We start from the raw sequence: 25,293 nt of genomic DNA on the forward strand, positions 1-25,293 counted from the left end.
GTCCTTTGGGATCGAGAGAACCTTTTTCTTTTATTGGGGTGTTGGTTTTCATAACCATTCATCCCCAGGACGAATGCACTGGTGGTGATGCTGGGAGACTGGAGTGTCTAAGGAAATTGCTTGTGTGACTTGTGGTTAGCCAGTGGGGTGAGACCAAAGTCCTTTTTGTCTGGCTGGTTTGGTTTGCCTTAGAGGTGGAAAAACCCCAGCCTAGGGCTGTGACTGCCCAGTTTAAGCAATTGGTCCTGATTTGGCACTCTCAGTTGGGTCCCGCCAGAATCGCTCCGTCACAACCTGTTGGCCAGTTTTTAATCCATTTAATGTGTGCCATGTTAATTTTTTATTGTTTTAGTTTTTTAATCAAAATATCGTGCAGTACCAAGTCAAACACCTTATGGAAATCTAAGTATATTACATCGACATTATTACCTTTGTCAACAAAGTTTGTAATTTCATAAAAAAATTATCAAGTTTTTTTGACAGGATCCATTTTCCATAATGTTGATTGTCATTACTTATAACAATATAATAATAATTCTTTATTAACTGAGTCCTGGATGAGCTGTTCTATTATTTTACCCAACATTGATGTCAGGCCTATAATTACCCAAGTCATCCTGTTTACCCTTTTAAAATATTGGCACCACATTAACTTTCCTTCAGTCTTCAAGAACTTCCTCCGTGTTCCAAGATTTATTGAAAATCAACATTAACAGTCCAGTGAGCTCTTGGAAGCAAATTATCAGGACGTGTTCATTTAAAAATGTCTAATTTTAGTTCCTGCTAACATCTTTCTGAGTTACTGTTGGAATAGGAAGTGTTTCATTGTGATCATCATCATCATATGATATGACTACATCATTTGGAGTTGTCCCAAATACAGTACCTATTTAACACTTCTACTTTTTCTGATTATGGACAATTTTACCATTTCCATCTAATAAAAGACTAATACCATCTAATGGGCATACACTAATATTTATTAAGTACTATTATTTAATTCTCTTCTCTGACCAGTTATAACAGACAAGGCTAGAAAATGATGTTTTTGGGTAAACAAAGTAAAACCCACAGCAAAATGACCCTTCTCCTCCCCCATTTTATAGTGGCTAGAGTAGGGGTCGGCAACCTTTCAGAAGTGGTGTGCCATGTCTTCATTTATTCACTCTAATTTAAGGTTTCGCGTGCCGGTAATACATTTTAACATTTTTAGAAGGTCTCTTTCTATAAGTCTATAATATATAACTAAACTATTGTTGTATGTAAAGTAAATAAGGTTTTTAAAATGCTTAAGAAGCCTCATTTAAAATTAAATTAAAATGCAGAGCCCCCCGGACCGGTGGCCAGGACCCGGGCAATGTGAGTGCCACTGAAAATTAGCTTGTGTGCCGCCTTCGGCACACGTGCCATAGGTTGCCTACCCCTGGGCTAGAGTTTGCACAGCACACAGCAATTTCTTGCCCACCCTAATGGTGGAAAGAGACTGTACGTAGGGCCACATGTACTCCACAGTAACTGTGACCTAAACTTTGCAGCAAGACCCCAGTATTCTTTGGCACTCCAGAGCAGTTGACTCTCCTGCAGCTTCAGCAAAATTCAAAAACTCGGGTTTGTAGCACATGTGAAAATGAGTAATACACTCACTACAGTATGCCTGTCTCACTATTACATTAAATTATTTTATGCTGTCTTTACATTTTTAATTTTTGTCATGCTGAACATTGCAGAGTGCACTGCAAAGTTGGCAGAGGGAAGCAGAAGGTGGGTGGGGTGACTGGGTTGGGACTCTGGCACTCGGGTAAGTGTAGAAGACAACTGTTGGCTTGGAAAAGTGAGCTGCACGTTAAAACGATCAGCTTGAAACGGTTACTAATCAAGTTGTCAAGGTTCCTCCCCTACTCTGAACTTTAGGGTACAGATGTGGGGACCTGCATGGACACTTCTAAGCTTAATTACTAGCTTAGATCTGGTAACACTGCCACCATCCAGAAATTTCAGTGTCTGGATCACTTTCTGTCCCCCCAAAACCTTCCCCTCCCTGGGCAGCCTTGAGAGGCTTTTTCACCAAGTTCCTGGTGAACACCGATCCAACCCCTTGGGTCTTAACACAAGGAGAATTTAACCATTCTCCCTCCCTTTCCCCACCAATTCCTGGTGAGTCCAGATCCAATCCCCTTGGATCTTAACACAAGGAAAAAATCAATCAGGTTCTTAAAAAGAAAGCTTTTAATTAAAGAAAGAATGGTAAAAATTATCTCTGTAAAATCAGGATGGAAAATACTTTACAGGGTAATCAGATTCCTATAGCCCAGAGGATACCCCTCTAGCCTTAGGTTCAAAGTTACAGCAAACAGAGATAAAATCCTCTCAGCAAAAAGGAACATTTACAAGTTGAGAAAACAAAAATATGACTAACACGCCTTGCCTGGCTATTACTTACAAGTTTGAAACATGAAAGACTGATTCAGAAAGATTTGGAGAGCCTGGATTGATGTCTGGTCCCTCTTAGTCCCAAGAGCGAACAACCCCCAAACAAAGAGCACAAACAAAAGCCTTCCCTCCACCAAGATCTGAAAGTATCTTGTCCCCTTATTGGTCCTCTGGTCAGGTGTCAGCCAGGTTTACTGAGCTTAACCCTTTACAGGTAAACGAGACATTAACCCTTAACTATCTGTTTGACACAAGTTGACACTGCAAATTGCATAACCAGATATAAAAGTTACTGCAGCTACAGCTAGATGGGGGCAACACACCTTTTGGGAGTGGGCGCTATTGTTTCTGGTGTCTGCAGACTCAGGCAGCCAGCACTGCACGGTTCCCCGAGGGCTCTCATAATAAGGAAGGCTATAATCACACCCCACGAAGCACAATTCTGCAGCACGGGGAGGACTCTGCAACACGTCCGGGGGCTGCAGACGAGCAGGGTGCATGGGCCACTGACCCTGCCCCTCCCATGGGGACAGCCTGCAGAGACAGCCTCCCTCTCACTCTCCCCGGACAGAGCCTAGCCCGGGGACTGGGAGGCAGCAGCAGCAGCACAAGGGCTGTCAGGTGATGCTGTTGCAGCCGCCCTGGGCCAGGGAGCGGCTGGGGTTTGAGTCTGCGCCTAGAAGGCCCCGCAGAGGCTGAGGCCGGGCTGGCTCCTGGCCGACACCCAGGGCGTCGGGCCCGGCTCGCCAGGCTCCTCCTCGCTCCGCCTGATTGGGCCTTTCGAACGGTGCGGGCGGGCGGAGGCGAATGAATCAGGGCCGGGAGCCGCGGGATGCGGCGGCTGGGAGGGCTCTGCCTGTGTCCGCAGCGTGCCAGGCAGCCGCACCGGGGGAGCGTGAGTTCTGCAGCCCCTGCCTGTGAGTACTTCACCCCAGCTCGGCACACGGGAACCACGCTGTATCCTCGGCCCTACGCCGTGTCACCCGCGGGGTGTCTCTAGGAGCAGCCGGGAGATCAGCTGTAGCCCCTACACGCTCACTTGGGGGGAAAGGCTGGGGGTGAGGGAGGGGACTGCACTCGGCGAATTTGTAAAGCTGTGTGTGTGCAAGCGTCTCCCCTTCTGGGGCGTGAATGGTGGGGGATAATTTATTTTAGTGCGGCACAAAAAAAGCATGAAGGATGCTCTTGGGGTGTGAGTTGCAGTGCAATACACAATCTGTGAGCACTGTCTGACATCTGCCCTGCAGTCAAACTGCCACAGCAGCTGGATTTTGTGACAGTTCTCATTGATCAGGTCTCCTCTTTCCAGGAGGAATCTAACTGGCTTTGAAAATGAAACTAACCTTCCGAATAAATTGCTGCTAACGATGATGATCATTATCATCCAGATTTGGAGATAATGTGATTTGGAACCTGTTCCAACCCAAAGTCTTTAAGTGTTCTTGATTTGATCAATACACCCCACAGTTCCTGTTGCTAGAGATCTTTGCTCCTCCCTCTAGCAGTGGAAAGAGATCTACGCATCTTGAAGTACAATGTAAAGAGCTACAGAAGATAAAGTGCACTTTTGAGCTAACTGCGGTTGTTACTAATCAATATTAAGTACTTGAAAGTCAGGCAAAGGAAAAGCTAGGGGAATCATTTTAACTGTAACTTGCCTATTTTAAGCATATTATATATTAAGGTGCATATTAAACAGCATAACCATTATATGTTTATATATGTGAGAAATATTTTTTCAGTTTATATGCTGTATCTAGCATAAATCTCAGTTTGCGGTAAGAGAAAATTACCATAGAAACTTTTCAATTTCTTGATTTTTTTTTGAATGTTTAAAATTACAATTTTTTTTATTAACATCTTTGTATTTTGTAGGTTTGTGCTGGAGGACAGTTTATAAAACACCAATCTCTCTGAAAGTATATACAACTATAGAACTCAGAATGAAATGACAGCACCACATCACGTAACTATGAAACTTAAATAATGTGTATTTGTATTGCCTTTAATGGGACTACATTTGGATCTGAGGGCCAGTGAAGGCAGATCACTTTGCCAGATCATAAAAACGGCCATATTGCCTCAGACCAATGGCCCATCTAGCCCAGTATTCTGTCTTCCGACAGTGGCTGGGGCCTGATAATCCATTGGGAATGAAGTAGAACAGGGCTGTTTTTTCAGTGAGCCAACCTCTGGCAATCAGAGGCTTAAGGACACCCAAGAGCATGGGTTTGCGTCCCTGAATATCTTGGATAATAATCATTGATGGATCTCCATGAACTTACCTAATTCTTTTTTGAATCCACTTTTACTTTTTGCCTTCAGGATATCCCCTGGCAATGAGTTCCACAGTTTGACTGTGCCTTGTGTAAAGAAGTAGTACTTCCTTTTGTTCATTTTAAAGCTGCTGCCTGTTCACTTTATCCACAAAATTCATGTTTTTATAGACTTATATCCACCCTTTGTTATCTCTTTTCTAAGATGAACAGTAACAGTCTTTTTAATTTCTCCTCATATGGAAGCTGTTCCATACCCCTAGTCATTTTTGTTGCCCTTCTCTGTACTTTTGTCAATTCTAATCTATCTTTTTTGAGATGGGGAGACCAGGACTGTATTCAGTATTCTAGATGTCGGCATACCATGGATTTATGTAGTGACATGATGATATTTACTGTCTTTTATTTTCTATCCCTTTCCTAATTTTTTGACCACTGCTGCACATTGAGCAAATGTTTTCAGAGAACTATCCACAATGACTCCGAGCTCTTTCTTGAGTGGTAATAACTAATATAGACCCTATCATTTTATATATATAGTTGAGATTGTTTTCCAACGTGAATTACTTTGGATTTATCAACACTGAATTTCATCTGCCATTTTGTTGCCCAATCATCCAGTTTTGTGAGATCTCTTTGTAACTCTTCATAGTCTGTTTTGGACTTAACCATCTTGAGTAATTTTGAACCCTCGACACACTTTGCTACCTCATGGTTCACCCCTTTTCCCAGATAATTTATAAATATGTTGAACAGTATTGGACCCAGCACAGATCCTTGGGGACCCTACTATTTAACTCTCTCCATTGTGAAAACTGATCATTCTTACTCTTTGTTTCCTTTTTTAATTAGCTACTGAGCCATGCAAGGACCTTCCCTCTTGTCCCATGGCTGCTTATTTTGCTTAAAAGCCTTTGGTGAGGGACTTTGTCAAAGTCTTTCTGAAAGTCCAAGTACACTATATCCGCTGGATCACTCTTGCCCATATGTTCGTTGACCTCCTCAAAGAATTCTAATAGATTTATGAGGGATGGTCTCTCTTTACAAAAGCCATGTTGTCTCTTCCCCAACATATCATGTTCATCTATGTGTCTGATAATTTTGTTTCAACCAGTCTGCCTGGTTCTGAAGTTAGACTTACCAGCCTGTAATTGCTAGGTTCACCTCTGGAACCTTTTTTTAAAAAAAATGGCATTACATTAGCTATCATTCAGTCATCTGGTACAGAGGCTGATTTAAGTGGTAGGTTCCATACCATAGTTAGTATTGTTGCAATTTCATATTTGAGTTCTTTTAGAACTCTTAGGTGAATACCATCTGGTCCTTGTGACTTATTACTATTGTTTAATTTATCAATTTGTTTCAAAACATCCTCTATCAATAGCTCAATCTGGGACAGTTCCTCAGATTTGTCTTTTAAAAAGAATGGCTTATGTGTGGGAATCTCCTTCACATCCTCTGGAGTGACGACTGATGCAAAGATTTCATTTAGGCTGTGTACACAATTTATACTGATTTAAGCTGTGTTGCTCAGGGGTGTGAATAAGCCACCCCCCTGAGTGACACAAGTTACACTGACCTAAGTGCCAGTGTGGACAGCACTATGTCAGTGGGAGAGCTCCTGGCTCTGCTGGAATAATTAAGTTGATAGGAGAGCTCTCTCACATTGGCTTAGAGCAGAGGTGGGCAAACTTTTTGGCCCGAGGGCCACATTGGGGATGCAAAACTGTATGGCAGGTCGGGTAGGGAAAGCTGTGCCTCCCCAAACAGCTTGGCCTCTGCTTCCTGCTTCTGATGTAATTAAAAAAATATATTTGCTGTTAGTTTTTGTGTTTTTTGCTAGTTCCTCTTCAAATTCTTTTTTGGCCTGCTTAATTATACTTTTACATTTGACTTGCCAGAGTTTGTTCATTTCTATTTTCCTCAGCAGCATTTGCCTTCCAGTTTTTAAATGATGCCTTTCTGCCCCTAAGTGCCTCTTTTAGCTTGTTGCTTAGCCATGGTGGCATGTTTCCGTTCCACTTACTATTTTTAATTTGGGGTGTACATTTAATTTGCGCCTCTACTGTGGTGTTTTTAAAAAGTTTCCGTGCAACTTGCAGGCATGTCACTGTTGTGAATGTTCCTTTTAATTTCCGTTTAACTAGCTTCCTCATTTTTGTGTCGTTCCTCTTTTTTGAAGTTCAGTATTATTGTGGCAGACTTCTTTGGTATTTCTCTCCCCCTCCCCCGATGTTAAATTTAATTACATTATGATCACTGTTGCTGAGCAGGTCAGCTGTATTCACCTCAGGGTCTTAATCATCAAACTTGAATAAATCAGGCTCCCAGGAACCACAAGTTCAAATCCAATAGGGTCAACACTGCCCTTCCAAAGTGGATCCTGTAAGCTGAGTGCCATGGGGATCTTTCGGAAGACACCTTTAAAATCAGGGTGCAATGTTCTCTACCTGGACACTTGATCCTAGTACTGATTTTATAGGAATGAGGTTTGCTTTAATGTCCTTGGCTAAAATTCCCATTCCTGTTGTTCAGTGTGCTGAAAAATGGTGGGCTGCATTTTATCTAGTAAAACATGTTGGCATCTTTTGGAATACAGACAGTCTATATAAATGTAAAGTATTATGTACCTTTGGACTTTAAGGCATAGGCTTATACATCTGAATCCTAGTGTTCTGTAAGGATTTTCAAAGTAAAACACAGGCAGGTTTTTCATATTATAATTTCTTCTGCTCCTGCCAGGGGTCTTTTAAAACCTTTTCCTTGGTACCTGACTATAGCCATATAACAGGATGGCCAGGCTTTGCCTACCCAAAGAGCAACATGCTGGGACTTTTAGGGCTGCCCTCCCAGTTCCTGCCTTGCTGGGTAAAAAGGATGTTTATCAGTTAGTTAGCTTATCATGATTGAAAAGCACTATTGAGATGTGCTGTTGAGGTGCCTTTTCCTCACTGCTAAAAAAGATGTGTATTTTACCTTGAGGTAACTAATGCACATGAGCTATTCTGAGCTGGAGCGACAGTGAAGACCAGGCACGTCAGTTTTGCTGTGAAGTAAACTCCCTAAGGTCAGTCCATGGAGGGGCTATAGAGCTGTTTACTTCACAGTAAAATTGAAGTGTTGTGTTTTTTACCTCAGGATAGCTCACGTGCGTTAGTTACCCTGAGGTAAAAAACACTTTTTTTAGCAGGGAAGAGAAGGCCTAACATGTCTGAAACCATGTTAAAAAGGCTCTGGCTCTGGCGATGTAGCCACGGGTCCCCCCAGGCTATACCCGTTCTTATCAAGTGAACCAGTTACACCTTTGCTATAGAGGTGCTGCTTGCTGAGCTGACATGTTCCAGCAGGAAATGCTCCTTGAGTTCTCTGTCATGCAGGGACTTGTATGAGTTCAGGAGCCTCACCTCTGTATTAAAGTGGCGAGTTGTAGAATGCTGTATACTCCATTGTTTAGGGCAGGGATAGGCAACCTATGGCACGTGTGCCGAAGGCGGCACTCAAGCTCATTTTCAGTGGCACTCACACTGCCTGGGTCCTGGCCACCAGTCCGGGGGACTCTGCATTTTAATTTAATTTTAAATGAAGCTTCTTAAACATTTGAAAAACCTTATTTACTTTACATACAATAATAGGTTAGTTATATATTATATACTTATAGAAAGAGACCTTCTAAAAATGTTAATGTATTACTGGCACGTGAAACCTTAAATTAGAGTGAATAAAGAAAGACTTGGCACACCACTTCTGAAAGGTTGCCGACCCCTGATTTAGGGCTCCAGAAAAGGACTCCCTGAGGAGCAGCGTCGATATACATCCTGATGAAAAGATGTTTGCCACTGCAAGGTGTTTGAGCCCTGGTGACTAATTTTGGTTCTTTCTCTATTCCATGCCTTTGAGGCCCCCTCCCGCAAGGAAATCAATTTGAAAGTAAGCAGAAGTTTTGTTTCCTATGATGTAACTGGAGGCCTATAGTTGCTGTAGTAAAATACATAGTAGCACACTCTAGGCGTCACATCTGTTCTGATACATTTAAGAACCTAACATTCAAAACAAAATTGTCAGTATGTATAATGAAGATATCCTGGATATATTAAGTATACACCAATTGACATAATGAAGGAAAAGAAGCTGTGTTTTTATTTAAAAATGAAGATATTTTGTAGGGATGTGGGTTCCAACAATACTGTCAGAACTAATATAAAACTTCCATCTGTTTCAGACTGATCTGTTTGTGACTGTCTTGGGGGTTGCAATCTTCCACCCCAGCATGCTTTATATTTAAATCTTCAACCTGTATTTAGAGAGGGACGGTCTTATGTACAAACATTTTGTAATGAGTTTATAAATGTCTATGGGTTCCACCTCCATCTAAATTAGTGACTACCTCCTTTATATTTAAGATGCCAATAACTGCTGAGTTGACTTTTTTGTTGTATTGCTCAATGTCTGAACTGCTTATGGGTCACTAATTACAGCATATGTAACTTTGGCCAGACTTATAAACTTGCATTACAGAATAGCTTGTATCTAATTTAGCATCTTTTGCGACATCATGATTTATGGGGCTAATGAGCAGGAACTACCCATCTTATTTAATTCATTTAATTGCCATTTGAAACAATACACTAATGGCTTGTCTTTATTGCATTATTAGCTTGACCTATAACTCGAGTTTTCCCCAAACTCCTGTCCACATGCAAAATCTCTAGCTCAAATTAAATGATGCTTTAAGCTTGAGCTAACTGGCCTGACAGAGAGGTGGGTTGAAGGTCAAGCACTGCTAACTGGAGTTTATAATGCAGTGGGGATAAAGCAGCTCAAGTTACAACAACTCCTAGTATCAGAGGGGTAGCCGTGTTAGTCTGGATCTGTAAAAGCAGCAAAGAGTCTTATGGCATCTTATAGACTAACAGACATTTTGGAGCATGAGCTTTCGTGGGTGAATACCCACTTCCTAGTTTTGCTTATCTAATCACTCTTCCTTGAGGTAGCTGGCTTGAGTGTAGTTACTCGAGCTAACTGTTACAGCGCAGACAAACTCCAAGCTGCACTCCTGAGTTTTTATTCATTTTTGCAGTAAATACTTTGGTTCATATTGACTGGAATCCCTGTGGTCCTGTTTCTTTGATCTGCTGTGCACCTGGTGGTGGCACTGTGGGGTGTGGAGAGGGAGTGAACTGCCTTACGAGGGCATGTTGAAAGTGTGTGTGTGTGTTTATTGCCTGGGCCATTGAGGCCTGTGCAGAGGGTATGCCCCAAGCCATACCCTCTTCCTGAGATACACGCACTCCTGTGTGCTCAGGTGCCCTCCCCTCCACTTGGATCCATCACCCTGGCCTCCCCTGGCTGAACTCCATGCCTCCAATTATTGCCTGCTCCTGCCTCCCTTAATGAATCAATTAATGCCTGGTCTGCATCCCACAATAAATTACCCTAGCTGGGCCCCTCCAACAATAAATTAATGCTTCTCCCCCCAACAATTAGTTCTGTACAGACTCCTCTGCTGGGGTGGCAGGAGTGGTGAGAGAAATCCGCTGTCCTTCCAATGCACACACAGTTCCTCAGCCTGGGGTGGTGGTGGCAGGAGCCCACACACATGCTGGGCTGGGATGGTTGTGCCCCCTGCTTTGGAGAGAGAGAGGGGATGAAGCCCTGCCGCTGCTCTCTCCTTCAGGGGGTGAAGGTGGGATGCAGCCCTTCAGGGCAACTTACTCTTCATAGTGGCAGCTGACTCATCATCTGATCTTCAGTGGCAGGGCTGGAGCCACTTTTGCAGATTTATTGACTGTCTTGGTTACAGTGTTCTCATTCTGAAGGCTTCTGCTACAAAAAACAGCACTAGAGACGTAATCCTTTTTAAAAGGAAGGCAACTTGTTTAGAAAGGAAGATGACAATCGCCTACCATAGATTCCTATATGCCCCAGTGGAGTAGATTTTTCAAGCCCTGCTTGTGATAGTTAAGACTGCTGATACCTATACTAAAAATCAGTTACACTTTAAACCAAATACTCCACTAGAACACTGTAATGTGAGAAACTTGTATGTCTGGAAATTAACACGCTTCCAGCAGCAGCCTTAATTCTGACACTCACCCATCTCATATTCCAAAGAACTCCATTATCCCAGAGGGGAGAAGACTTGTCTGTTATCCCACTTACTAGTTATGAATCAACCCTCCTGTGGACCACAGCATCTCACATATCTCTACACATTGGCCACCTGAGACCCGGTCCCATACCCACCAGCCCGTTAGAGGCTATACCAGGGATCGGCAACCTTTGGCACGCAGCCTGCCAGGGTAAGCAGTTTGTTTACCTGCCACGTCCGCAGGTTCGGCCGATTGCGGCTCCCACTGGCCACGGTTCACCGCTGCAGGCCAATGGGGGCTGCAGGAAGCAGCGGCCAGCACATCCCTCGGCCCGCTCCACTTCCTGCAGCCCCCATTGGCTTGGAGCGGCAAGTGGGAGCCGCAGTCGGCCGAACCTGTGGATGCGGCAGTTAAACAAACCGGTCCAGCCCGCCAGGGGACTTACCCTGGTGGGCTGTGTGCCAAAGGTTGCCGATCCCTGGAATTTAAAAGAAGCCATGGTTTCTAAATGAAGATATATTATATGGGCATCCTCTACTTTTTTGGTGAAGGCTCAGATTTGTAGCAAAGGTGTATGTGCATATAAATGAACACTTTACCTGTGAATGCAATAATGGTAACTCTGACATTTCCTGTGACCAGTTGGATGTCTAGCTACACAAGCAATTACCTTGGCTTGAACATGCAGTTGCGATAATGGGCACACATTTCTTCATATGCATTTCTAATGATCTGAGAAAAAATATATATATATATATATATATATATCAATTCCCCCATTCACCTTCCCTCTATTAGACCAAGGGCCAATCCACCTGACACAGGCCAACACCCCTCTTTTACCATAACTGCTGTACCTGTATGGGCTGTGGTAACCTACATTCCTCAGCAGTATGAACTCCAGATCTGCCTGTAACTGATGGTTTGAGAAAGAAGTTAGCAGTCAGTAATCCTAGTATGAGTCCTTTTGAGGATACTTAATATTGTAAAAAATTGTCCTTGCTACGATTATTCAAATGTTTACTGTGTTAATGCAAAGCTTTAGCTTCTTAGGGAGCCCTCCTCTGACAACTAAGATGGCAAAATAACTTATGTAAAAAGAAATGCATGAAGTTCAAGTGTCACAATTTCCCTCAATCCCTTTGTTTATTTTTAAAAGACCAGTTTTGTTAGGCCTTCCCCAAAAGTGCAGATGCTGAACATTCTTGTAATAGCTGCTTTGTGACTATTTTACTGTGTTCATGTTTTGAGCACTCCCTGTGAATTAGGCCGCCTTTTGTTCTTCTAGTGGCAGTTGCCATGTTAAGGCTCTTGTTTGATTATGTGGGGCTTCTTATTTTAATGAGAACAGCTTTTCTACTGGCTGTTCCATCCATATTTTTTTTTTTAAAGAGTCAATGAAGCCTCTTATTGGGGCTCTCTCTTGGGACAAAGGATCTCTTATGCTAAAGGAAAATATATGCCCCTGGACCAACTTGTTGGAAGATAACATGCTCATTTATAATGCCTGCTACGTACTCTGCCCTTTTCCTCTAATATGTAGAGAGGAAAATGACATCAGAGATAGGACAATCCCACTACTTATTTTGTTTTCCTGCAAATAAAAATGTGATGTAACTCTTGCATGTTCAGATATAACCAACTCAGGGCATCTTTGGTAAATCTTTACTTGATCGGCATGACAAGTTTTGTACAAAGAAAAAGCTTCTGTCTGAAAACAAGCTGATTTCATAGTAGGTGTAACTGCATGGTCTTAAGGTATGTTTTGTAAAGTTTATTAAAAGACGTAGTGGGTGGAATGCAAAAGTCAAGGTAGTGGGGAGGGTAGATGGGAGAGAAACAACACAAACTCTTCTTAGGAAATGGAAATACTTCTGTCTATAGTAAAACTTACAGTTTAGAGAAAGCTAAAGAATTGTGTTACAAATGTAAGTTTACGTTTCTCTTTGACTTTATACACACAGTCAAAACATCACAAATGTGCTTCAATCCCACTCTGGCTGTTTGGTGACTCTCTAGAACTTTTTCCTGTTGTCATCAAGCAGGTCTTCTTTTTTTAAAGAAATGTCTGACAGATGTCTTTTCCTATCATGTGGTATTTACTCCATAGTGATGGACAAATTACAAAAGATAAATGTATATTTCAGAGTTTATGCAACAACTATGTTGGACATTTCTGTATCATATCTATGAAAGTCTGCATTTTTTTTCCTTTCAGTTTTATTAAGAGCATGTGTGATTAATTTCATTACTTTGCTACATGGAAATAGAATTACACCATATATGAAATGCATTATAGGATATGGCGTTCTTTGGAAAGGACATTGGGGTAGGGGCTGTCTTGTTCTGTGTTTGTACAGCACCTATCACAATAGGGTCCTTGTTCAGGATTGGGGCTCTTAGGCCCTATCACAGTTCAAATATTAAATAATAAAAACATTTTGTTTTTTGTCTGTTTCTGAGTGAATTTTGACTTCTCCTTTGTATTGCATGTGAAGAAACTAATTTTTATAAATATTTTACTTTAAAGACTGAGAGAACCTTAACTCATGATTTTCTGCAGTTATAATGCTTGTGATATATAGCAATGGACTCAAACAACCTTAAGTTGAAGTTAAGGTTTTTTGGGTACATGTTGGATAACTGATGTAGAAGAGGAAAAAAATTCCAAGTTTGCTATTACAAGTCAGAGAGCTTTGACACCTTCTTGGAAGCACGTGAACCATTATCAAATACTATTTATAGCTAAATAGTAGTGAAGAAACTTGCCATTTTGTCCTGTAATATTTACTATTTTCTGACAGTGTAGAGTAGTAAAATATCAGGTCAAGATTATGACTCTGTTAAGAGATTCAATCTGACTGTTTTCACCTAATAGTTTTTTAACTTTTGTAAAAATTAGAAGTGATTCCATTAAAAATAATTTGCTGGGTTGTTTTTTTTGTCTCTTCCTCTCCCCCCCCCATGTCCAGGGAAAGCCTTTCATATAAATACAGATGACCATGCAGCATGCAGTTCAGGTAAATTACATTAATAATAAAAATGCTTGATACTTCATATGCATCTTTTTTTATGCAAGGATCACAGGGCACTTTGCAGACAAATTACTGCAAGGCTCACAGTTATCCCTGTGAGATCTTTACCATCCCCATTTTACAGGTGGGAAAACTTAGTCACAGAGGTTAAATGACTTGCCTTAGGTCACACAGGGAGTCAGTGGCAGGACTGGTAGTTCTGGAGCCTAGCTTTCTGTTTCAACTGCTAGATCATGCCACTTCTCCTTAAGTGTTGTTATCTAAGAAGGTTTCTAAGGCAAAGTAAGTGACTAAATCAAATGTAATTGTTCCTAAAATTTAGTGACTTTATTTGTGTAACTATTAATATTCAAGTTTTGCAAAGTGATTAATTATATAAGAGAATATGTAGTTGGTCCATCCACAAGTTAAAAAGTCTTGTGGGACCAACTAGCTCAGGGGTTCTCAAATTGGGGGTCAGGACCCCTCAGGGGGTCGTGAGGTTATTACATGGGGAGTTGTCAACCTCCACCCAAACTCTGCTTTGCCTCCAGTATTTATAATGGTGTTAAATATATTAAAAAGTGTTTTTAATGTATAAGGGGGGGTTGCACTCGGAGGCTTGCTTTGTGAAAGGGGTCACCAGTACAAAAGTCTAAGAACACCTGAACTAGCTAATCACGGATGAACTCAATCAACTGTTAGTTGTGTGTCTGGGCTAGGTTATCTGGGATGGGATGGTGAGGGCATGACATTTTGTGTGGTGAATGAGATCCTCTAAGAGGGAGGGGTTTTGTTTGGTTTTTCTTCATCCCCATTACTCTCCTTGACTCCCTAAGCTAACCCTTAACAATGTTACTGATAGAAAAACCCATGAGAGAGGAAATTATCTTTCTTTAAATTCCACAAGGAATTTCCCAGTGGAAGTTTGCCAGGAATCATGGGATGAATTACTCCCAGCTTACCCTTCTGTCTCCTTATCTCACAGGGTCGCATTCCAATGATATTGCTGTGGAGGGATTTCTATATAGAAGGTGTAAGAGGAAGAACTTGAGTTTTTCCTTTTTCCTCATTGTCTCCTATTATTCAGACTTTTTTCTGCTTTACTCTGTGGTCAAGTCCTTCCTCACTGCTTCTTCCCCTTTCCCAATACCCAAACTGTCCCAAAGAGCTGGCAGTTCAAGGTAACATTTTACTCTCAGGTACACCAGTGGAATTCCATTGAAAACATTGGAGTAACAGATTGATCCAATTCAGAACAAATTTTCATCTGCCCCTGTTTCTCTGTTCTGTTTTGTCTTCCTGCCAATCCTTGGGCACTGCAGGTAAAGTTTCTGCAAGGCTGGCTTTTATGTACATCATCGGAATTTCTTATTTCTTTGCTAGCATGAGACAGGTGTTGACACTGGAAAAAATACAGTTAGAAGACTGGGACTGATATCCTTTTTCATTGATGCTATGATATAATGAGCAAATGAAGTCTTCTTTCCTGCCCCATAGTGAAGAAAACACTTTCAGTGCCACTGCACATGGCTTTAGAATGCTTGAATACAAGAGGTGAAGACGTGTCTAAGAAGTGTATGTTCTTGTATTAAACAAGTCTGAACAGTAACACATTTTCTACTGTAGCCTAAGAATTTTAATGTTCTCCCCCCCCCCCCCCCCAAAAAAAAACCCCAACAACCTCCTGTGAAATTTTTGATCAAAGAGAGAGGACCGGCAGCAATTTAGTTTTAGGCTGTAGATTTGTCTTTTTATATTGTGGATTCTGCACAGTACTAACTTTCTTACAAGTTTTATAAATTAATTCTTTATTTATAAGGCAGTTAAAAATAGACCTTTTTTGAGAGAGAAAATGTTTTTATATATCAGAGGAAAACTGTAAATCATACAGTGATGTGGTAGCATCTGAATTTAGGAATGAAGACTGACAGCTGCAATAGATCTTTGCAGGGTTGATGAGTGGCTTAAAAAATCAAAATTAGATCTCTTATGTCATTACCTGATTATTGTTTGCGTGAGGAAATTATCAGATTCCATTATTGGAGGTTTCAGCTACTAGACCAGGGGTTCTCAAATTGAGGGTCAGGACCCCTCAGGGAGTCGCAAAGTTATTACATGGGGGTTGCGAGCTGTCAACCTCCACTCCAAACCCCGCTTTGCCTTCAGCATTTATAATGGTGTTAAAAGCACTTTTTTAGATATTTAACTTATAAGGGGGGTCGCACTCAGAGGCTTGCTATGTGAAAGGGGTCACCAGTGAAAAAAGTTTGAGAGCCACTGTACTAAACCCATTTGTTTTAACTTACTGAAATCTTCTCTAGGTGTGGTTTGGAGATGATATTCCTTTAACTCCACGAAGTCCTCTGACTCCCAGACATGGCCCGGGCTTGGCAGATGTTTGCCTATATGATCAGTGGATATCTGTGCGGCATGAAGCAACTCTGGTGCCTATGCAGGAAGATCTATCAATCTGGCTATCTGGATTGCTGGGTAATGCTAAAATACATCATTGTCTAATGAATTTGAAAGATCCATTATCCTGGCCAATGTTGACCTTTCATATTCATAAATTTGCTAAGAGCGAGTGAATGAGACTGGGCTTGCGTAATGAGGAAAGTTGCATTAAAATGCATGTTCCGGTTTCAGATTTTATGAGCGGAAAACTGTCAATGCTAGCTTAATACCACTTACTTATATTTCCTGTTCAGTAACTAGTCTGTAGTCTAAGTAAATAATGAATATTTTATTTGATTTTTATCTGAATTTTAATAGAAATAATCTTATAGGTAAATAAACATATTTCATTTTAAATGTATGCCAATTCTCTTTCTAGAATCTAAAGCTATAGGATATATGTTAGTATCTATTTTTTAGATTTAATAAAAGCTTATATTTATATTATTGCTTCAGTGGCAGTTGATTTTTATGGTGAATATGTAACGTAGCAGAAATTTTAAAGTTTATGCCATTCATCAGTTGTTTTAGTTGAATGGAATAAAAACTGGTATTCAAAATACTGATGATCTCACTTCTGTTGTAGACTACGGGCCAGCATTGTGTCTTTTTAATGGTGGAATGCCATGTCTGAGTTGTCTGCATATAGTTTCTGTTAGCTTGCCTTCCTCTGGAATAATTCTAACATTTTCCACTTTTTATTTTCAGGGGTAGAAGTTACAGCGGAACGGTTGCTGGAAGAGCTTGATAATGGCGTACTACTCTGCCAGTTGGTTGGTGTCCTTCAAAGTACAATTAAAAAATGCTGTAGCTCAAAGGACTTAAGGGTGAGTCATCTGACTATTACAGTAATTGATAAATTGCATCACTTCACGTGCAACCACTTTTTATCTGCATTTAACAAAATTGCACTCTGTATGCATTGTACTTGGAAATAAGAAGAAACGTGATGTCTGAATGGATCAAATAAGTAGCTACAAATGAGATGTTGGCTATTCATTGTGTTTCAAATCCTAAAGTCCTCACTTCAATAGGAGGTGTGCTGGTGGAAGGCCTGATTAAGGACCCTATGGTCTGACCACTCAAGACTCTGATCCTTATTGGTTGTGTGTGTGGTGGGGAGGACTAACTGGGTACGAGAAACAGGAAACCTGTCGACACTTTATGCAAATTTTGTACCAGTAATTGATCACTAGAGTAGAGCATGCTGCACTCTAAAAATACCTAAAACAACATATGTATGGGAGACATGCTTAGGCACCACTATTGGGAATAAAATGTGGCAGAAATGAGAGTGGATAAAACTCACAATTTATACAAAATAGAAGGATTTGAAGTCTTTATGACACATGACTTGACCCTTACACATGTGCAACCATTAGCACATGCAATGTGTGATTGAGATGTACAGAAGGTAGAGAGAATGTTTAGAATAGTGCTTTCATGTATCAAAAATATTGGACAGTCATTTCATGTTTTATTAGTTCCCTCTGAGAAAGAAGTGGCTGAATCACTGGTCTCACAACTTAATTTTTTGGGCGCAGTGGGTGGAAGCAGCAGAAGAAACAGGGACTACACCTTTCATGTATTACATAACAAAAACAAAACAAAAAACCTGATAGCAATGTCCAGCACTGACAGAAAAATGGGTGTAAAGGAAATGACTTGGAAGGAATTAGTCTTTATTCTTCTAACCTCCAACATAAAGCGTCTGTTGCAGTCCAACTAATCTAGAGCTGTTTTTGCTAGAACTACATAAAAATCTGGGTCAGTATTTTTTTTACAGAAGCCAGTTAATCATGTGATGGCAGCACTAGTTAGCTTCTACCAATTGGTAGAAAACACTTTCAGTACTATTCCCCTTTACCAAACTAACTTTCTTTTTATATTAGTATTCTGTATTGTAGAAGTTGACAGGAAGGCGTACATTTTTAACTATTTAGCTAAATATATTAAGGCTAAATATCAGTAACCAACTGCTAAAATTCTTCTTGAGGGAGGTGTTTGATAGTAAAAAGGGAGCAATTTTCACAGAGCACTATGTTGGATATTTATAAGTTGGGCCCTGCCAAATTCACTGTCCATTTTGGTAAATTTCATGGTCATAGCATTTTAAAAATCTTGAATTTCACAGTTTCAGATATTTGAATTTAAAATTCAAAGTAAGGGTGGCAAAAGAGGACTATGGGGAGGGTTGCAAGGCTATTGTAGAGTGTTATGGTATTGCCACCCTTATTTCTGTGCTGCCTTCAGAGCTGGGCATCCAGAGAGCGGCGGCTGCTGGCCAGGTACCCAGCTCTGAAGGCAATGCCACCACCACCACCCCAGCAGTGCAAAAGTAATGGTGTCAATACCATACCATGCCACCCTTACTTCTGCGCTGCTGCTGGTCGTGGTGCTGCATTCTGAGCTGGGCGCCTGGCCAGCAGCCACTGCTTTGGTAGGGCCCTATTTATAAGGGACACCCATGAATGTTGCAGATCATCATTGGCTGTGAAAAGAAGAGAGAAGATGCCTCACTTATATCCTCGAAGTTGTTAAACTGGTTTAGAAAAAACTGAAAGCAAGTCTCTACTTTCTAAAGGAAACTCTACCCCTTTCCTCCTCCCTCCCCCCGTACCACACCCATCTACTTATGGAAGGGCTTGAAAAGTGCCTGAATGCAACAGCTAGTGCAGTTTCACTCTATTTTCGGGGAATGGGGTGGAAGGATTGTGTCATCCATGTAGCTAGTCCACACCCCCTGTGCACTGTAGAGAGATGCTCTAAGAGTAATCCTTTTGCTACATTGTCAGGGAGTTTGAGGGTGGAGCCAGTGGAACCACGACTGTGTAGATCCACCAACTAAACTTCCCGATGTGCTGTGAGTTGGTGGAGGTCAGTGGTAGAGACTGCTTCAGGAGAGGCCACACTACTGCATCCCAGGATGCAGAGTTACAATGGAAGATTTCTTTTCCCCTATCTTGATTCCTGACTTCAGCAGAGTAACCATACACACACTGTCTTCTTAGACCTTGCACAAGAATGACGACTTGCCCTTTGAAGGCCTATATCTGACATGGTTGGAGTCATCAAATGAGGAAATCTTTGTCTGCATTCCAGATATGCATGTAGCTTACATCAGTTATAAAAAATAATAGTTATTAGCCGCCCACCATTGTTGTACTTTAAATGTTATATTCTTACTTGATCTTATGAAAATGTGTTTCAAAATGTCACTTATGTATCTGTGTGCACAGCATATGTACATTCATTTTTTAAATATTTTTTGCCAGAATTTTCCTATGAGATGTGTCCCATGTAAGAAGAATGCACCATCAGGATCCTTCTTTGCTAGAGATAATACAGCCAACTTCCTTAACTGGTGTAGGTGCATTGGAATTGATGAGACTTATCTCTTTGAATCTGAAGGTTTAGGTAATTATCCCTTTTTGTAAAGTTATTTTGGGGGCATAGAACTCAGTATGGGCCCGATCCTGACTCTTACTGTGACACTTTCTTGGGGTGCCCAGGATTGTGATTCACCCCTCTGCCTCAGCTATAGAGATTTGCTGATGCTAAACCGGTGTGTCAGTTCCCCCACACTCATTCGGATAGCCACCCAAACGCACGCCTCAGGACTCTGCCAGCACTTATTTTGCCTTTCAGGGTAACACTTAGTTTATCCCCATCCCCGAGCTCCATAGAAACATCCCCCTGTAGTGTCCAGCCCCTGGCGCTAGGCATTCACAGTAATTACCAAGTTAAGCTGTCCCCAAAAAGACAGTGTACACACAGATGGAAGGTTATACCTAGGGATCAGGTCCTCTATAACACTGAATTATAATCTGTTTATGGTGAAAACGAATACATTTATTACCCAAGAACAGAGATTCACAGATTCAAGTGAGTATTGAGTAAGAATAATGGAAACAGAAATGGGTACAAATGAAACAAAGTATAATACATTTTCTAGAGAGTAAATCTTAACTGGTTATAATCTTTGTCTAAAACAGTCTCTCACCTAAGATTTTCTGCAGGGTGTGCTAGTTTTCAATCATAACCAGGACCCAGATTTTATCCCTATGTCCTTTTGAAATGTATCCTGAAGTGCACCCCCAGATAAGATTCTTTTTCTCTGGCATGCTGACACGGCGTTGAGTTCACACAAACCCCCATCAACCTATTTTTACTGTTCACTTTACATGCAAATAGAGTTCTTTTGTGTTGACTTTACCATGCTTAATTTATGTTTCATAGAGAGAGAACTACCCTCCCTCCTGTCTGGAAGAAACCTGGTTCTCCCTTTGTTTGGTTACAGACTTTAGAGCATAATATCAGTACATATACATAATTCCTCATATAATCTTAATACATCCATTTTACAACAATTTTAATAACCAGTATGTCACCAGCTTTCATTTGATACCTCACAAGATGCTTTTGGATAATTACTATGAAAGCGGTGTGTTAGGTGTAGTGAGTTTGTCAGGCCTGATAGGAGTTGCTAACAGAACTGGCAGGTGCTGCCAGTTAGCACTGAGGTGCTCTTAAAGCCATACTTGTGTGAGACAGGAATAATCGTATAAGTAGTGATTGGGATTTTGATAGGACTGTTCATGTGACAAGCTTTGCAGGGTCAGTTGCTAATGGCTGCATTGAGTAATCTGACTGAACAGTGCTTTTGAAGCCTCTGAAAAGTTGCATTGTGGGAGAAAAAAATAAAAGGAATGCAGTTGAAATGCCACATTTTCTGCATAGCAAAAAACTCCCAAAACAGAATAATTGAAAGAGAGACCAGCATTTTTTTTAAAGTGCCAAGAGACCACATGGACATTTTTAAAACACAAAAATATCCTTTATTCAGTATTTAATATCTTTCTTGCTGTATAAAGTGCTCAGAATAGTACACGCGTGATAGCTGAATTAGAGAGCTACGTCAGGATTTTGTGCCTGAAGTTACAACAGTCTGTTAGTAATTAACGTTTACCTCAGGATCTACCCTATATGATTCTCAACCCCTTACTTTTCCCCCTCTAACTAGATGGTTATGAAAACAAAGATTGCAAATTGAGTTTATGCCTCTAGTGTTCAGCCTGTACTTTGTAACCAGCAGCTGCTGGACTGATCTTCCAGATGGAATGAAATCTTTGACTGATCATTAAGAAAAGTTTTGTATATTCGTTGTAAGATAATTAATTGTTTTTGCATCACTTACTTTTTAAATAGAAACAAACAAGCACAATCCTTTCTGTGGCAACTCAGGTACCCTTTAAATAATGCAAAATTCTTTGCCTGTCAAAAGAACATAAAATTACCTATATTTGCAATGTACATTAAAACTTGCGAAAATGACTAAAAATGTAGTTTGCAGTTAAAGTAAGGGTGATTTTATTTATTTAATTTTTAAAAACCTTGTTATTACACACTGCTAACGTTTATGACCCTTAAATGACCTCTGTCACTGCTTACTCGTTTTATTGGCTAACTAGTCTTTGAAATTCTCATTGCTACCAGTTGGAGGTGCTCATTCCTGTTCTTTACTAGACCATTTTTCTACTAAACTAGAATGAAATAGCTAGAAATCCTATCCATCTATCTAATCTAAAATATTAAATTTATTGCTGTATTTCAGTCTTCAGTGGTGCAAGTAGGAGGAAAAAATGTGTAATGGAAGTAGATTGTGTATATCCTTAGTTCACTTTCTGTATAAAGTGAAGAGCCTAAACTCATTAACTGCACTCTGAAACAAATACTTAAAATATATTTAACTTCCTTGGGATCAGCAGTCAGGATTTTCTAATGCTGTGTTGTTTTGTTTGTAGCTAAAAGTATTTTGAAGTCTGTTTATTGCTGTTTTCCAAAACTGGCTTTGTGGCATAAATGCCAACTTTGTGTGCCTTTTGGCAGTGAGTCTCATTAGGGAGGCTGCAAGTCTTCTCACCCCAATTCCCCCCCTTGCCCAGGCAAGCTTTCAAGCTCTTGTTGATGGGTGAAATGGGAATGACTGCTTTTGTGATTTGGCAATTACCCATTCCTGTCTAAGAGCCATGCTGTAGCAACAACCCCTAGAATGGGTAGGAGGTTATAGAGGTAGTGAATTAAGTGACCCCAGAATGGCATTCACATGGGCAGTAGTCTGTTTCTGGATGCTCTGTCCTGTTCACCCACTCTGATATCAAGCCAAACATCTTGATTGCTAGTGAGCACTATCTGTAAAGCTTGAGACTTCTGTTTGTGATCTAGGCATAAAGCTACTTGTTTTCACTTTCAAGGCCATCACAGCCTATCCCACCCTATCCATCGTCTCTCCTTCACTATCGAGATGTCAACTCCCACCTCTGTTTGGCCCTTGATATCAGCCTCCATCACCCACCTGTTAAATTTTCAGATAGGCACCTTCTGTCTTGTTGAAGCTGTTTGTAATATCCCACACTTGAAAACTTAGTCTTGTGTGTTTATGTATCTTGTTTTGCAGGATGTAAAGATGACTAGGGAATGGGTGACAACCTTACCTGCCTTCTATTTTCTGTACTTAGTTCACAGGCCGCCTCCTTATCTGGTAAAGCTTTCCAAACATGAAGTATGACTTATTTTTTCCTCTGTAGTTTTGCACAAGGATCCAAGACAGGTGTATCTCTGTCTACTGGAAATTGGTCGCATCGTATCAAGGTATGCATTCTGTGTAGTTTTCTAACTAGAAATTGCATTCTGTTAAGCATGTGTTGGGTTACATACAATGTTTTGCAAATTGCAGTCTTTTAGTACAATGAAAATAGATTCTGTTTTGGTTCAGAGAATAATTAACAGCTCTGCTGTTATGGCCTACCTATACTAAGGATACTCTTCAAAAATTTCCTATTATTGCTAATACCTGCCTGAATGCTTTCGAGTGAGGTGCAGCTCCACACTGCTTCTTAATACGGGCTGTGCCTAAATGTCATAATCAAGCACATAGATAGCACCAAGATGTCTACATTTGTAAGGCGGGGAGATCATGAATAGAGACCTAAGTGATCTCAAAAACAGAACTTTAACTCCTGTTCTTAAAACTTAAGTTTGAAAAATACCTCAACTGTTGCAGTCATTTCATAACTTCGAAAACCTCTAAGTCTTCTCAGTCTCCTGTTTTTCACTGGGAATAAGAACAACTTCCTTAACACTTCCTCATAACTTAAATTGTTCAAATCCGATGAAAACTTTACTATCTTCTGCTGTAGCCTCTATAAGACCATCTTTCCCCCACTGTGCTACATTCACTGGGGATGTGTACCTGCTATTTAAACTGAACCCAGACAGCTGCAAAATTATTCTAACCAATTTAAAGCATGTCTGAGAGAAATTCTAACCTTAATTCTATTACAGTATTTGATTTATTAGATAATTAATCCTCTGACTGACGAAAGGCAGCATGCGAGCTGATTTTCAGTGGCACTCACACTACCCTGGGCCTGGCCACCAGTCCGGGGGGCTCTGCATTTTAATTTAATTTTAAATGAAGCTTCTTAAACATTTTAAAACCTTATTTACTTTACATACAACAATAGTTTAGTTATATATTATAGACTTATAAAAAGAGACCTTCTAAGAACATTAAAATGTATTACTGGCACGTGAAACCTTAAATTAGAGTGAATAAATGAAGACTCAGCACACCACTTCTGAAAGGTTGCCGGCCCCTGGTCCAGACTTTTCTTATATGAGCTGCTTTTTTCCCTGTTCGGTTATTCAGCACTTGGCATGTATTTTCTTCATTGGCTCCTTTGTATTTGTTTAGTTTCATAATGTCTCCTCTTACCCCATTATCATCTTTGTATTTGTGTTCAGGTATGGAGTTGAACCTCCTGTGCTAGTAAAACTGGAGAATGAAATTGAGTTAGAAGAGACATTGTTAATGACCTCTGGGCCTGTAACATCTCTCAGCACCCCAAAGTCATGTTGCCACCATGGGGAACTGCATGAAGCAGTAAGTATTGTGCATATTTTGTGCAGTGTGGGCTTTGAATTACTCCAGCTCCTAATTTTGCATATGTGCTATTTTGATAATTAAATGCAAGGAATTTCTATGTAGCATATATGTGCCTTCTTGCCCTAAAAGGGCAAGGATGTGCCACCTCCAATGGACATGTTCTAAGTGTGTGCATAGTGCATCTTTTTATCTATAAGTAGTAGTGTTTAAATGGGTACATAGCGGACACCTCAGCATAGGGAAAGCATGTACTGAAATCTCTCCATCCTTCTTTCCTATGCTGATGGAAGACAGGAAAACACACACACATCCAGTATATTACATTCCCATTCAGTAAGTCTTAAATGGTATTATTTAGTGGTGGTTGACCAAACTATTTAATATTAAAGAATAGGCTTTTTTAAACATATGTTACAAAATGAAGTGTGTTTTTTTTTTTTTAAATACGAAAACTTGCTGAAGAAACAAGCCTGCTAAAATATCTTGGAGTAATCTTTGAAGAAATTTCTGTAGTTGCACCCCTAAGGAAACAGACTTTCATGCAGAAAGGAAATGAATCACTTAGCTTGTGAACAGGCCATAAGGGACTGATGCACTGCTTCTCTAAACTACTTAAAAATGAGTATGTAAACCTACATTTTTAAAAATAATTTCCTTCATAGTCTATGGCTTCATAGATTGGGACTTGATGACTAAATCCATTGTGACACACACCTCAAACTGTTAAAATATAATAATGAATAATCACACCTGCATCTCATTTTGCTTCTCTGGAATGCTCCAGCCTTCAGTTTGTCTTTCTCTGTTGAAGGGTGAGTAATTCTGTAGCTCAGCAGCATTGTTGCATTTCTATTTTGTACCCATTCTTTGAAGCTCTTTCTCTGCTTTTTAAAATGAACATTTCTCTTCAACACTAAGGGTAAGTTGTGGGTGGCTTCCTTTTTAGTGTCTGGATTGTTTCTCTGTTGCTCCCTTTCTGGATACAGTATTTTTTTTTTTCCTTTTGTAAGATTACGGAAGATTTCCAACTATCTTGGAGAATACCGGTGCTTTTGGACCAAGTACAGAATCTTGACCAA

At 40.5% G+C, this 25,293-nt stretch overlaps 1 protein-coding gene across 4 annotated transcripts in view; it reads left to right on the forward strand.

The window, feature by feature from the left end:
* The first annotated feature begins 4,305 nt into the window (after positions 1 to 4,305).
* Positions 4,306 to 25,293, forward strand: part of GAS2L3 (growth arrest specific 2 like 3) — a 28,345-nt gene continuing 7,357 nt past the window's right edge. Inside the window, exons 1-8 of one of the 4 annotated variants that reach the window (XM_045002232.1) lie at positions 4,340 to 4,396; positions 8,478 to 8,633; positions 13,768 to 13,815; positions 16,134 to 16,302; positions 16,975 to 17,093; positions 19,542 to 19,683; positions 22,854 to 22,917; positions 24,073 to 24,211. In XM_045002232.1, coding sequence (XP_044858167.1) covers positions 13,792 to 13,815; positions 16,134 to 16,302; positions 16,975 to 17,093; positions 19,542 to 19,683; positions 22,854 to 22,917; positions 24,073 to 24,211 — 657 coding nt within the window. In that variant the 5' untranslated portion in view covers positions 4,340 to 4,396; positions 8,478 to 8,633; positions 13,768 to 13,791. Of the gene's footprint in view, positions 4,397 to 8,477; positions 8,634 to 12,422; positions 12,554 to 13,767; positions 13,816 to 16,133; positions 16,303 to 16,974; positions 17,094 to 19,541; positions 19,684 to 22,853; positions 22,918 to 24,072; positions 24,212 to 25,293 lie in introns of those variants that run through there. The other 3 variants (XM_045002230.1, XM_045002231.1, XM_045002233.1) reach the window with 3 other exon arrangements.

Source organism: Mauremys mutica, chromosome 1, assembly GCF_020497125.1.
Source record: "Mauremys mutica isolate MM-2020 ecotype Southern chromosome 1, ASM2049712v1, whole genome shotgun sequence".
Taxonomy (NCBI): domain Eukaryota; kingdom Metazoa; phylum Chordata; order Testudines; family Geoemydidae; genus Mauremys; species Mauremys mutica.